This window comes from Choloepus didactylus, chromosome 3, assembly GCF_015220235.1.
Source record: "Choloepus didactylus isolate mChoDid1 chromosome 3, mChoDid1.pri, whole genome shotgun sequence".
In the NCBI taxonomy this organism is placed as follows: Eukaryota; Metazoa; Chordata; class Mammalia; order Pilosa; family Megalonychidae; genus Choloepus; species Choloepus didactylus.
This window is the reverse complement of record NC_051309.1, coordinates 102,151,729-102,166,343: the sequence shown is the minus strand read 5'-3', so window position 1 is coordinate 102,166,343 and position 14,615 is coordinate 102,151,729. Positions and strand designations below refer to the sequence as shown.

Here is a 14,615-nt window from a genome sequence, read left to right as displayed (position 1 = left end):
TGGCTTTTTAGATGTGTGATTTTGGGATAAGACAATCTCACAGAGCCTCAGGTTTTTTTTTTTTTTTTTTTTTCATTTATAAGGCAGGAATAGCACACGCAAAACAGGACTATTCTGAAGATTAAACAAAATAGTATATGTGAAGAAGATACATAAACAACTTTTGTAAGAACTTTGGGTTTCTAAAGAAACATTCATTTTTATACTAACAAAGTATAAATATTAAGGAATTTACAATGTACATTATTTTAGCACTTTAAATCAAGATCTACCTAACATATTAATACTTCCATCTCCCACTCCTCCCACAATATGACAAATGCAAACTTTTGGAAACAGTGAGTTAAATTTCAGAAGAGAAAAAGGAACATGAGTCTTAACTAGCCAACTACTGGCACAAAAGAGGAGCAGAGAAAGTGCTCTAGGTATGATCAGAGGTGGGTAACAACTCCTGTTAGGTGTGACTCACAGCTCTCAGCATACCAACAGACTGTTGTGATTTTAACAGTGACACTATCAAAACTGTCTCAGTCCATAGAAAGAGATTTTCCCTCATGAAAAACATGCCTGAATTAAGGTTAATAACACTGGCTTTAAAGTCACACAGACATGGTTCAAGCACTACATCCTCCACTCAGTGCGTTTTATACAAGTCATTTAACTTCTCCATGCATCAATTTTCGATCTGTGAAATATGAATCGCATCTATCTTAAAGGGTTGTTCTGAGGAATAAATGAGATAGGTAATCTTAACTATCAAGGCAAACAATTCACTTCAAGCTAAAGACACTCAAAAGTAGCAAGTTCATTCAAATATATTTTAATATTAAGTAAGAGGCCTCAACAGTATATATAACTCTAATATATACTGTCCATATCTATCTCCCTGAAGGTTTCACTTACTGTTTTTCCACTGCAGAAGTATGGGTGTTCTAAACACATGCACTGACTCATGTGAAGTTCTCTAGCATGAAAAACATGTTTTTTATGTTCCTTAATACATTTGAGAATTATTTTTAATAAAAGCATACACTGACAAAATTTGCTGATAGTGTTAAAGCTGAAAGCAAGATGAAAAATTACAGAGAGACAATGATGAAAACTACGAAAGGAACAACTGGTTAAGTACTTACGTTGTGCCAGGATTACTGAGGAAGAATAATACACACAAAAAAAGATGTGAGAGAGTAGAGAAGACATCGATGCTCCCAGGATGATGAAAAAGACACAAAGATGAGTAACCACCCCCCCCCCCCCAAAAAAAAGAAGAAAAAGAAAAGAAAAAAATGAAATGGTGATATTAAACACACTGAAATTAGGTCAAGATGTCACAAACATGCTTCAAAATAATCAGGCAAGGGAGGAATGTAGACCTGCCATCATGGGACGGAGAACATCTTCTTGACCAAAAGGGGGATGTGAAAGGAAATGAAATAAGCTTCAGTGGCAGAGAGATTCCAAAACGAGCCGAGAGATCACTCTGGTGGGCACTCTTACGCACACTTTAGACAACCCTTTTTAGGTTCTAAAGAATTGGGGTAGCTGGTGGTGGATACCTGAAACTATCAAACTACAACCCAGAACCCATGAATCTCGAAGACAGTTGTATAAAAATGTAGCTTATGAGGGGTGACAATGGGATTGGGAAAGCCATAAGGACCAAACTCCACTTTGTCTAGTTTATGGATGGATGTGTAGAAAAGTAGGGGAAGGAAACAAACAGACAAAGGTACCCAGTGTTCTTTTTTACTTCAATTGCTCTTTTTCACTCTAATTATTATTCTTGTTATTTTTGTGTGTGTGCTAATGAAGGTGTCAGGGATTGATTTAGGTGATGAATGTACAACTATGTAATGGTACTGTAAACAATCGAAAGTACAATTTGTTTTGTATGACTGCGTGGTATGTGAATATATCTCAATAAAATGATGATTTAAAAAAAAAAAAAAAAAATAATCAGGCAAGCATAGACCAAGAAAATAAACAAATGTTAGTCAAAACTCTGTTACATTGTTATTATTAGGACAACCATTTTATCTATTTTTTTTCTGTTTCCAAAGCACTGAAAAATACTTTATATATTCCTGCTAGCTTAATTCTCAAATTATTGAATACTGAGAGAGCAAGAGCCCCATTTAAAAAAAAAATTTCTAGGTTTTTATAAAAGTGTACTGAATTCAAATTCTCATGTTCCTAATAAAAGGCAGAGAAGAAAACAGAGTAGGAAGTAGAAACAGATCACTTAGAATCACTTTTAAAATCAGGAGAGAAGAAAGAGAAAATCTCTCAGTCTCACATAATGTAAGTATATATTAACAGCAAGTTCAACCTATTCACATAAATGATCCTGAATCATATATTTTAAGCAAATGATACTCTATATGAAAAGTTTCTCATTTTTTAAAATATAGTGATTATGATGAAAAACATAGGAAGTACAAGTGGCTCATAAATAATAGACTATCAATTAATTTTCATTCTTTCCTCCATCCTCCATTACAACCACAGTCAACCACAAGCAAATATCAGTAACTTTAAAACTGATTTGTGGGAACTCAATAGTTCAGTATTACGAGTGATACAATTATTGCCCAGAAAGACATGTCTGATATGATACAGGAAAGGAACAAGTTAATGATCTCAACAGAGAGAACTTCAAAACGCTATTCATTCACTGATGAATAGTGCATGAAGTATAGATTCATTAAGTATAAAATCTAAAAACAAATACAGTCGTACTCCATTACGGATAGAGAAGACTAAAGAATAAACTCTCTTTGTATGGCTTGTCAAAGAACAGATTGTAGAAACAATCCTACAATGAACTTCAGAGTAGCTAATAATTCATTATAAAAGTAGTGAGAAAAATTACCTACCAGTTCTAATACTAAGACTGTGCAGGGCTACTATATTTCCACATGTCAAAGTCAGTCTTTTAAACTCAATAGAGAGCTGAGCGTCAACGAATGAAGGTGGGAAGCAGGAGCAAGTCGATCTCATTATTTAAACTGTATTTACTCTTCTCTAGCCACTTTTCTATTTAGAATAGTAGGGAAAGTTTTGCATAATAACCTCTCCTGGACAAAAAGTAGAATTTCAGGTGTATATTTAAACATTTTAAAGTTTAAGAAATATGTTTTATGTTATATGAAGCTAAGGGGGGAAATGTTCTATGGTGTGATGAGGGGAAGGGAAGTGGGGGGGGGTCGACTGATTTCAACCTATAGATGCAACTTTGAATATAAGTAAACATTTTCATGTATTTTCGAATATGTACGAAATGGAATGGCCCATCACATACATTAGTGGCAAAAGTGCCAATATGAAACTCAGATGAACTGGCCTTTCATCCTGATTATGCTGCCCACTTTCCCAGTGCCCTGGGCAAGTCATAATTTACGGAAGCCTCACTTTCCTCAACAGTGAAATGGGTTAAACAATTTGTCTGTCTCTCAGGCTTCTCGTAAGGGCATATGTTTAACATATTTAAAGGCACTTCAAAAACAATACAAATAGAGTTTTCTGTTATAAACAGATCTACCAACTGCAGGAAAGAAAAAAAAGAATATAACCCAACTGTTATTTATGCATATTAATTCACTCAGATATCTCAATTCACTCAATTTATCTTCAAGTCAATAATCATTAAAAACAAATATCAATTCAAAGTAACAGAAATAAACCCATGCCACAGGCAGCTGATACAGAGGAAGGCACAATTTGACTTCAAAAGACCTAGGCTTGAATCTTAGCTCTATCACTTACAATCCACATGACTTGAGAACATTACTTAACCTCTCTGCATTCAGAGCCAAATGAGCATTAAATCATATAATGCATTTAGAAACACCTAGCACAATGCTTAGTTGTACCTAATAAATGAACTAACCTGAATCTTGAATTTAAAAAAAAAAAACAAAAAACAAACAAACTACATTTATCCTAAATGTTTAAATTTATTTCTCCAAATCTCATTCTCCCACCCCCTTTAAATTGTTTCTTATACTGGAATCTAGTAATTGGTCAAAGTCTTTGTGCATAAGAATTTAGTCTTAAATAGACCAACAATAAATCAGGGTTTGGGGAATAGTTCATTAGGTGGTTTGCAGTGTTCCTGTGTTACATATAACAATGAAACTATTTAATCAGTGAGACCACAGCTACCCTGGAATGAAACTGTTTTTATAATTCAATAATTAATTCTCTTGATATGTCCAAAATAGATATTTCATATTTTCAATTCTACTCTATGGTCTGATGATAAAGAAATTTCAGCACAGGATCAGAGTAATGATAAATTAATTAATACATAACTACTTTAAATTTTTATCTAATGTGATTTTTACCTTTTTAAACCAAGTAATCAATACCTATGGAACATAAAAGTGGAATGTTTAAACATTATACCACAACTGTGACATTTAATAAGTTGGCAGTGACCTCTCAACTAACTTCAAAGGTGTATAGACTTCCTACCATCCACTAACCCACAAATGTATATATATATAGTTCTAAATCCATCACTGACATTGTTTGAATCAAAACTCTTGAAAAATTATGATGATTCTTAGAGACTTACCTAAAAAAATACTGGTTTATATTTGGGAATCAACTCAGTTTTATATATGCTATTCACTAGTAGATTATCTTTATCTTTGTCTCCAAACAGTCTCAACTGATACAAATTATATACCCCCAAGCACTGCAACTTGTAAACCATTACACAGCAAACCACACATATATTTTATATGAAATAAGTTAAATACTGCTATTTATTACTATAAAGCAATTCACCACAACATAGCTATACAAACCAAACTTATTGAAAACACTGTGTTTATTCTAAATTACAACTCTTTTGCAAAATTCAATTTAATTTTGCAAAAGTTAGGCATTCATGCTGTTTACTCATATTTAAATCACCGCATTTCCTCTCCAGTAATGTGAATACTAACTTTGTCACTTGCGTTTTCTGCAAAGAGAAAAGCATTTTAAAAATTACTACCATATCATTATTTTTTGAATCTTCTAAGTCCAGGTTCTTCAAAATATCACACAGGAACTGTTAGAAAAAAATTCAGTCCAATGAAATTGAAATTAATAAAGGATACATCAAAGACTTACCTCTAGAAAGCAGTGGCACATTATAATGCAAGGGCACATGTATAGGGAAAAGGTAAATCATGCAAACTACTTGCTGCAAAATTTTTCCTTAAGTTTGGAATATAAGGTCCCATTTTGCTCTTAGTAAACAGCAAGTCAAGACCAATAATTTGTATACATAAAAGAAAGACTTAAATTTCTTCAAGTACTTTGATGATCATTTATAAGAAGGAACAGAACTGCTTACATAGAATCAAGAGATATTGTAAAAATTATCAATATAATTATAGTTTGACACTATTAGGTAGGATGAATAGCTAATTATTTCTTATTAATAATGCTTAATTAATAGGTACATGTTTGTCTCTTGTGTTTATTAATCCTATACAAATTTGGGTGGAATGTTTACCAAACTGGCAAATTAGCTAGCCAATTTAAATCACTTGAATACTAACAATCCTGGTGCTCTGAGGGAAAAGACAATTTATACATTTAATTTGAGATCCTTCCTTTTGAACTCTTAAATTTTTGGTCACTGGCATATATTATTTTTAAAATAAAAAAGTAATAACTAAAAAGTAACAATTCTCAACTTTAAAAGAGTTTTGTTGGAAATATTTTACAACATTATAAAAATATGAGAAATACAGTAAAATGTTTTTACTAATTTTTACTTTAGTAAAAAGTGATAACTACTTGATTCTGATTTCAGAAAAAGTTTGACACTCGACACAGGAAATGTATTCATCAATATCACAAAACACCTATTCTTCAAAATGACACATCACTGACTACTACTGTGGGATTTTTAAAAAATCTCTTTAAACATAGGGAGAAAAAGGACACTACAAATTTGTCTTAACATTTCACAGACACCATACTTGAGTAATCAAGTTCGATTGTCTTAACATCGGAACACTTGAAATCAAGCTATTTTTAAGTACAACCACTTTGTAAATGCAAAGTAGTAAATGGCTTCTTAATAATGTAAACTATGTAATAACTGCTTTTCTTCTGAATTTTACACAGTGCTGGACACCAGGCATGTGTTCAATAACCACTTGTCAAATGATTAAGAAGCCAGCAGCATAAAGGCTCTAGAACTACGTAACTGCCTACAGTTTGGATCTGAAAATAAGCTTTAAATCATTTCAAGTTTAATCACCAAATCTGTGCTTATAAAACAAAACTAAGTTTGATATTTTCAGAGGTTTTAAATGCAGGACTCCATAATCGCAATTTGTCTTTACCTCTACAATTTTTCACTCAGAAGTCTTCCTTATAAAATTTGTGTAAGTAAGCAGAAAAGATTTTAGTTAAGACATTTCCTTCAATGAACTTATTTCTACTATATTTGGAATTTAATAAATATGGTAGACTTCTTTTAGTTTTCCATAGAGCTAACATTTGACAGGCATCAAGGAGTCTTTCCTTACTGGATATCTACTTTGGCAAACTCTAAATATCTTAAGATATTCAGAACAAATAAACAAAAAACAAAACCAACCAAAACACACACACACACCTCAAACCTACATATGTTTCTCTTCCTCACATGAAAGGAGAAATAACATTCTTTGAGGACACTAGTTTTCTTCAATAAATACATAAAAACTTTTAAAAGCCACCCAAAACCACAAAACCATCTGGATGGTCCAGTAGCTGTTCTTCCATAACTCCTGCTCTCTTTCTCTCAGCAGCAGCCTGGAATCCTGCCACCTTCTCTTTCAAAGCCAAAAGTTGCCATGGCAGCAGTGCTACAGAAAGCACAGCCCCTTCATTACATGAATTAACATTCAGAAGGGATTATCTCATAGAAAGAACCTATCCATGCATTTATTTTAATTATATTTTTCTGGGAACTAGCATTGATAAAAATTATCATACGTGCAGATTACTTCCCTTTGTTTTTCTTTTAAAGTACATTTTGTCACAACAAATCTGATCAAAATGATTTTGCAAAAATGACTTTGGCTTAAATTGTGGCTATTGGATTCCAAAAAGAATAAAATGACCGTTTACAAATGGAGGCTGCTGAAGATTTTAACTTTGGGTGGTTCAAATAAGTTGATAACTTCAATTTTTTAAAAATCTACCTCAAAAAGGAAAGTTTTTGAGGAAAAGATTTTTTAAAAGCTTCTGCCAACATATATTTAGAGTCCACAATCTTAAATTCATTCATTTTAGAAAAATCTTGACAATGAAAATGTTCTCATTTGCTTCTGGTACTTTTTGGGTTGTTTGTCATTAACTGTTTGTCTTTAAAAAACAAATTCTAGTTTAACCTTATCTGAAAATAATGTTGCTTAGCTATAAGCGCTTCAGCTAACACATCATACATAGACATGAGACAAAACTGGACCTGTTTTCTGTTTTTTTAAGACTACTTCCCAGAAAAAAATACTACTACCAATTCCTTATTTCCTCCCTTCTCAAAGTGAGATACATAAGCTGACAACAACTGTAACCAATCTGCTTAAACCTCTGGTAGCCAATAAAAAGATGGAAAAATTGAGGAAGAAAAAGATTCAACTTTCACCTTGCATTATAAGTGCCAGCTGCTCAATGCTGTGGAAGGAGTTGGAAGAGTTTTAGAGTATGTTACATGGCTCATAGCATGTCAAAATGCATAATTAGTTTTTGATTAACCTATAACTGCCTTGCAGAAAGTGCTGTGTGTATGTATTATAAAGGTCACATGTTAATGAAGCTAATAATACTTCATCTCCCTTCCTTCAAAGAACAGCTGATGTTTGGAGGATAAAGATTGTTTCCTGGAAATTGCCTGAAAGAAGAATCTTTTAGAAGAGCAGAAAGTGTCCTTGACCACCTACCCATTTTGCTGTTTACTGTCACCCTGGGATCCTCTTCTCTGTCCCTCTGCTAGCTCCTGAGCAGTCTCAGAACACACGTTGGTGACTGTGGGCTGCCGTGGGACATTAACTGGAGTTTTAGCGGTGCTAAGTGCAGGTGAACGCTGGTCAGCACTAAGATTGACATTAGCATGCAGTCCAGATGCAGCAAACTGGGGAAGAGTGACAGCAGCCACAGGTGGAGGGGAAGCATGTGATGAAGTGGTCACATGGGCTGGGGTGAAGGCAGACGATGGTGATGGGATGGATGTGACTTTTGGAGAAGACACAGAACCAAAGGGCCGTGGTGCCTTATTGTAGGCCATGTTGGTTGTGGAAGTGACTTTGGACACAGCAGGAGATGAAATGGGCACAGGTTTAACTACTTCTTTAGGTTCTCCCTATGTAAAATAAAAATAAACATACACAAAAACACACCAAATACATGCAAAATATATTCACTGAAAAGAACACACATCACATTTTTAAAAAGACACCACAATCATGTTAGCAACCCAAACTTCACAATGTTTCCAGTTTCCAGTTTCCAAAACATTGAGTTTATATAGCATAACATGCATGCTAATGGGTCTCAACATGCATAATGCAGATGTACACACTAAGCATTTTTTCTATAAAAATGAAGGATGTTTAAAAATATTTAGGAAATAGAGCAGAAAACAATAAAAAAAGCCTAAAGGCCACCATGATTGTTCAATTTAGACATATTCTAAAGAGAAAAAAAAATTAAACGATCCCATAATAAACAAAACATTGCTAACCAATTTTTTTAATTTAAAAATATCCAGAGTCTCATTATAATTCCATTTTTCAAAAAGGTTTAATTACTCTCCAGAGTGCAATAAGAAGTAGCATAATTCTAACTCTTCAGTTAAAGAAACAAAAAAGGGAGGGGGCAAAAGATAATTTTCTTCTGAATCAGAAATGTGTACATACTAATTATCTTGAATTTAAATTAAAAAATTACTATAAAATTCATTAACAATAAAGCAAATAAACCAAATTAAACCATCCTTTCTCTGTTTCTCTCTCTGGAATCCACCTGTTTCTCTCACTGGAATGTTTTGAGATATGATACAGAGATGGAATAAAGCTCCTTCCCTTCTCATCCCAAAATAAGTATTTAATATTTAATAATTATGTGGGGAAACAAATGAGCTTAGACATTTCTTCACTGCCATTAGCCAAAGAAAAAATAACTGGCAAGAAAGATCAATTCCTTTTATAATAAAGAGAAGTTATGTTTGCTAATCACCATTCTAAAGGAATTCTAAAGTATACAAAAATTAGGTTAAGCCTCCATAAAAACAAGAATAAATCCCTACTCATCCTACTCATCCCTATCTTTTCAAAAGAAAAACAATTTTTAAAAAGCATACAGTGGTGGCTATTGTATTTACTTTTAAGGAAAAAAGTTAACTAAATGAGTCTTATAGGTATAAGAAAGCTAACTGAGGAAAAATAATAGCTTAATGCCTAAGCAAATCAAAATAGTAAGTAATTCAATGGAAAGGCAACAAGTAAACTTGGGAGGAAAACCTCAGAAGCATAAACCAGATGTTCATGAATAACAGTGGGGGAAAATCTGGGTAACTGCAAATAAATTAATCCAAGATTACTTTGGAAATATTATTAAATATTTATTATTAATAAAATGTCACTAAAGACCTGTTGGAATATTCATTTTCAGTAAATCCCTTTGGAAAATACATGAATCAAGACAGGTAAACTTAAAAATGAAAGTAAATGTAAGAAATTTGGACACAGTTGTTGATAATGTATGGTTTTGGAAATGATGCTCTGATAATACAGGTATAACATACAAATGGCGTATGTGTTGATTTCCATATTTTCTTCCTTATTCTTTAAGAACAGAAATATGAGGAAAACTGTACCGAAACTATAAAATAAAAGCCAGTATGACCTGAAACAGGATTGGGAATTACAGTGGTTCAGAAGGGACTATCAAATAGTTCCCTAGTGATGCTAGATTAAAAACACACACCTTTTGAACTGGAACTGGCTCAGGCTTGGGAGTAGCAGATGCTCTGGGAACAAAAGAGAAAAATAAAAAAAAAAAAAACATGAATATTTAGAAACTTGCAAACATCTTACTGATGGAATTTTTACTATTATATAACTTAATACATTAAATCATCTGAATTTACAGTTTCACAATTAATGGTTTTGGCTATCCACACTCCACCTATTAGTCCATGCGAGGCAATTGCTGCAAGACCTAATACCCTTAACACATTAGTTATTCATTAGCAGCCTCTGATTCTCTACAAACTCAACTGAGGAAAAACAAATGCTAATCCTACTTGCTAATCCACCAATGCTAAATCCTAAAATTAAGACTAAATTCTCCACCTCAAAAGGCAAAGTATAGCCAAAAAATCTGCTCCTTTTTAATTTACTCTTTCAAATTCTTCTTTATGCTCTTCTAGAGTCTTCTTGATGTCCTTTATGTCTTTATCCATCTTGTTGAATTTGTTTTGGAGATTTGTGTGTACTTCTTTAATTAATTGGTCCAAATTTGTCTCTCTTACGGCTTTTAAATTTGTTCATTTGGCTTGTGTATATCTTCTTGTTTCTTCGGGTGCTTAATGATTTTCTGTTGGCTTCAGGGCACCTGCTTATCTTGGTAAGATTACTTTGGGAAATGCAGGATTATTTGAGCATTTATATATAATTTGGCAGAGCTACAGCTTGCTGGAGTACACTTTCCCTGTCCTACCAGCAGATGGCACTCTTGAGCCACCTCTTATTCTCAAGCCAGCTTTCCCCCAACTTCTCCTGTGCACTGGGCATGGTCCAAACCAGGTGAGAATCCAATCAGTACACCAGTTCTCTGTGTGGACTGGGGACTGTGCACTAGGGACAAATAATTAAGGGCTGAAAAGAGCTATGGGGTGCTTTGGTCAGGAAAATTGTTTAAAACGGAGAGTGATGAGGACTGCACAACTAAGTGATGATAATGTGAGATACTGATTGATTATCATGGATAGAATATATGCTATGTGAGATTAAGAACCCCCTACTTTATAAGTTAAACCTTCAATCTTAAAAGGCTTGCTCAAGTGAAACTTATAGTTGTAAAGGGGAGGCTAAGCCCACCTACAATTATGCCTAGGAGTCACCTCCAGAGAACCTCTTCTGTTGCTCAAATGTGGACTTCCTCTAAGCCCAACTCTGCAAATAAATTTATCACCTTCCCCTCAACATGGGACAGGACGCTCTAGGTGAGTGAGTCTCCCTGGTGATGTGGGACACAAATTCCAGAAATGAGCCTGACCCTGGCATCAAGGGGTTGAGAATGCCTTTTTGACCAAAAGGGGGAAAAGAAAGGCAACAAAATAAGGTTTCAATGGCTAAGAGATTTCAAATAGAGTCAAGAGGCTGTCCTGGAGGTTACTCCTATGCAAGCTTCAGCTAGATATACCAAATGGCCACAGTATGATAAGCCCAAGTCAACAGTCCCCAAAACCCTAAACAATGCCCTGGTCCCTTCCTGAGACTCTATAAAAGTTTTACTCGCTAAGTTTATTCTTCAGAAGCTTAAATCCTCCAGAGAACTCCTATGCCAGCTAAGTCTCAAAACTCCGGGGCAATAGCCTCTTCAAGAACAACAACCAGATGTGTCCCCTTTTCTCATATTGTTGACACCACTTTTCAACATGAACAAGGTAGGGTGGTCACTGCCTAGACATCCCTGAAGATCAGGAAAGTGATTAAACTAGAGGAAGGGATAGCAACAGACAAGATAGAATTTAACAAAGAATTATGAATACTGAATCTCTATATAATTTTCTTTTTCTTGGTTGCTGGGGTATTGGAGTGGCTAGAAGGAATGAACTGAAGTGGGGGAACTGTTACCCATAACATTCTTTGAAATTTGCCATATAGCTACTTGTTATTTGAGAGTTGTCACCTTTTTGTACATATGTCGTATTTCACAATAAGGAAATGGCTGAAACTGTGGTACTGTAACCCATTAAAAAAAAAGCAAAGCATAATAAATATGACTTTCTAATCTGTGAGTGATCAGAATCCTCAATAATCTAATCTAAATCTCTATCTGCACCAGCATCTGCCTTTTCTCGTAACATCCATGAAAAAATCTTTGTGAAGACAAAGAATAAATTTTGGTTGATTTGGGTCACTGAATGAGTATTTATTTCACAGTTATATTCTTAAGTACTTATGCAAGTTAATGTATTTGTTATAGTAAAAAACAAAAACAAAAGTTACATTAAATTGCAAACTCCTTTCACTAGGCTATAATTTCAGTGAAGGCAGCTGTCATGTCTTATTTGTGTTTGTCTCTCAGCACAGTACCTGGCAGGCAATAGGTCATCACTAATGAGTGGAGAAGGGAAAGAACAAGGAAAACCAGACTAAAAACCCATACATACAACTTGGCTGTTTCTAAATACAAATTAATTTTTATATTTATATTTATAATTTGTGTTTTTTTGTATTGTGTTATTACTATCCCTTTGGTTACTACTAGTAATAATAACTGGTTTGGAGCAATTTTCTCAGATAATCCTGCCAAAAACCAAGGTAGAAACTATTATTATCTTCATTTTTCAGATGAGGAACTTCAAAGTTAAGAGTAAGTAAATTGCCTACAATGGAGTTCAGACCCATGTTTCTTAAATATTATAATATATTGCCTGTCTTCAAGAAAAGTAACTGTGCCGATTTGAAACTATTATGCACCCTAGGAAAGACTATGTCCATTAATGCAATCTTGCGGGGACACTTATCATGGGTAGGATGTTTTGATTAGGTTGTTTCCATGGCAATGTGACCTACCCAACAAGTAGGTGAGACCTTTGACTGAATATTTTTGTGGAGATGTGACCCTGCCCATTCAAGGTGGGTCTTAATTAGATCATTGGAGTCCTTAAGAGTTGACAGTCCACACAGACTCAGATGCTTGGAGACTCTTGGAGATGCAGACAGAAAGATGTTTGCTAAGCTAAGAGATGAAGCCCAGAGTTTGCCCTGGAGAAGATAAGAGAGGACTCCCACACGCTTAGAGAGAAATGCCCTGGGAGAACAAGCAAAGATGCACAGTTGCTGAGAGAGAAGGTAAGAGATACAGAAGCCCATAGACATTCTGGAGAAAGGCATTTTGAAACCAGAACCTGGGAGAGCAAAGGACCAGCAGATGCCAGCCATACCTTCCCAACTAAGAGCGGCGTTCTGGATGCCACTGGCCTTTCCTCAGTGAAGGTATCCTCTTGTTGTTGCACCAGTTTGGATACTTTAATGGCCTTAGAACTGTAAATTTCTAACCTAATAAATCCTCTTTATAAAAGCCAATCCATTTCTGGTATTTTTCATAATGGCAGCTCTAGCAAACTGGAACAGTAACTAAATGACTAGAAAAGCCTCTAATGATTTAAAGCTATTTACCCAATATTAAGGAACATGTTATGTTTAATGACGCCAGAAGCAGTTTAAGTCCTTTCATATGACACAAGCCTGAAGATAAGACATCAAGTGCAAAATTCAAGAAAAGTAAGCCTAGTAGGTAATACATGTGAAGTAATAACAATTTTAAGTTACAAGACGTGGTACTGTTTTACTTATAGAGGTAACCAGATCACAAATAGAAGAGATGATATCAAGTCTCTATCAACATAACCTAGAAATGAATTCCAATCAACACTGTAAGCAGCAATTGAATTTTCTATTAATAATTTAGTAATGTACCAGTTTCAAACTGGTATGAACCCCAGGAAGGACTATGTTGTTTAATGCAATCTTGTGGGCGCAGACTTATGGGTGAGATTTTTGATTAGGTTGTTTCCATGGAGATGTGACCCACCCAACTGTGGGTGAGCCCTTTTGATTAGATTATTTCCATGGAGGTGGGTCTTGATTAGTACCAGAGTCCTTAAGAGAGTTCAGGGGCTGACACAGACACAGACCCAGACGCTTGGAGATGCAGACAGAAGGACATCTGGAGATGGCTAAGCTAGGAGATGAAGCCCAGAGTGTGCCCTGGAGATGTTAAGAGAGGACCCCCAGACACTTAGAAATGCCCTGGGAGAACAAGCAAGGATGCATAGGAGCAGAGAGAGGGAAGCTAAGAGAGACAGAAGCCCAGAGACATTTTGGAGAAAGGCATTGTGAAACCAGAACCTGGGAGCAAAGGACCAGCAGACGCCAGCCACCTGCCTTCCCAGCTAACAGAGGTGTTCCAGATGCCACTGGCCTTTCCTCAGTGAAGGTATCCTCTTGTTGATGCATCAGTTTGGACATTTTAATGGCCTGAGAACTGTAAATCTGTAACCTAATAAATCCTCTTTATAAAAGCCAATCCATTTCTGGTATTTTGTATAATGGCAGCTTTAGCAAACCAGAACAGTCAGTTAGGCTACCTAATTTTTCAGTCAGGGCCTGCCCTAACAGAGGTCAAAATGGAGGCTAATATTTGGTTACTACAATACACTATGTGTGCTTGCCTAATTTTCCATGTTTACTCTTAAACTGACAATTTCTCTTTGAGCACACAGGGTTATTATAATAATTAAAGGAAACAAGTTCAAGTACAAAACAGTCAAATCTTCTTCCACTAAAATTCACAATAGAATATAATTTCAAAGGATCTACTTATTA

The 14,615-nt window shown here is 34.9% G+C and overlaps 1 protein-coding gene across 4 annotated transcripts in view; it reads right to left on the bottom strand.

Annotated features, from left to right (window-relative positions):
• PDLIM5 (PDZ and LIM domain 5) overlaps nt 1-14,615 on the bottom strand; it is a 251,147-nt gene that overhangs the window by 91,919 nt on the left and 144,613 nt on the right. For all 4 annotated transcript variants that reach the window (XM_037830279.1, XM_037830275.1, XM_037830278.1 and 1 more), the window contains exons 4-5: nt 9,982-10,024; nt 7,938-8,356 (exon numbers count right to left, since the gene is read on the bottom strand). In XM_037830279.1, coding sequence (XP_037686207.1) covers nt 7,938-8,356; nt 9,982-10,024 — 462 coding nt within the window. The remainder of the gene's footprint in view (nt 1-7,937; nt 8,357-9,981; nt 10,025-14,615) is intronic.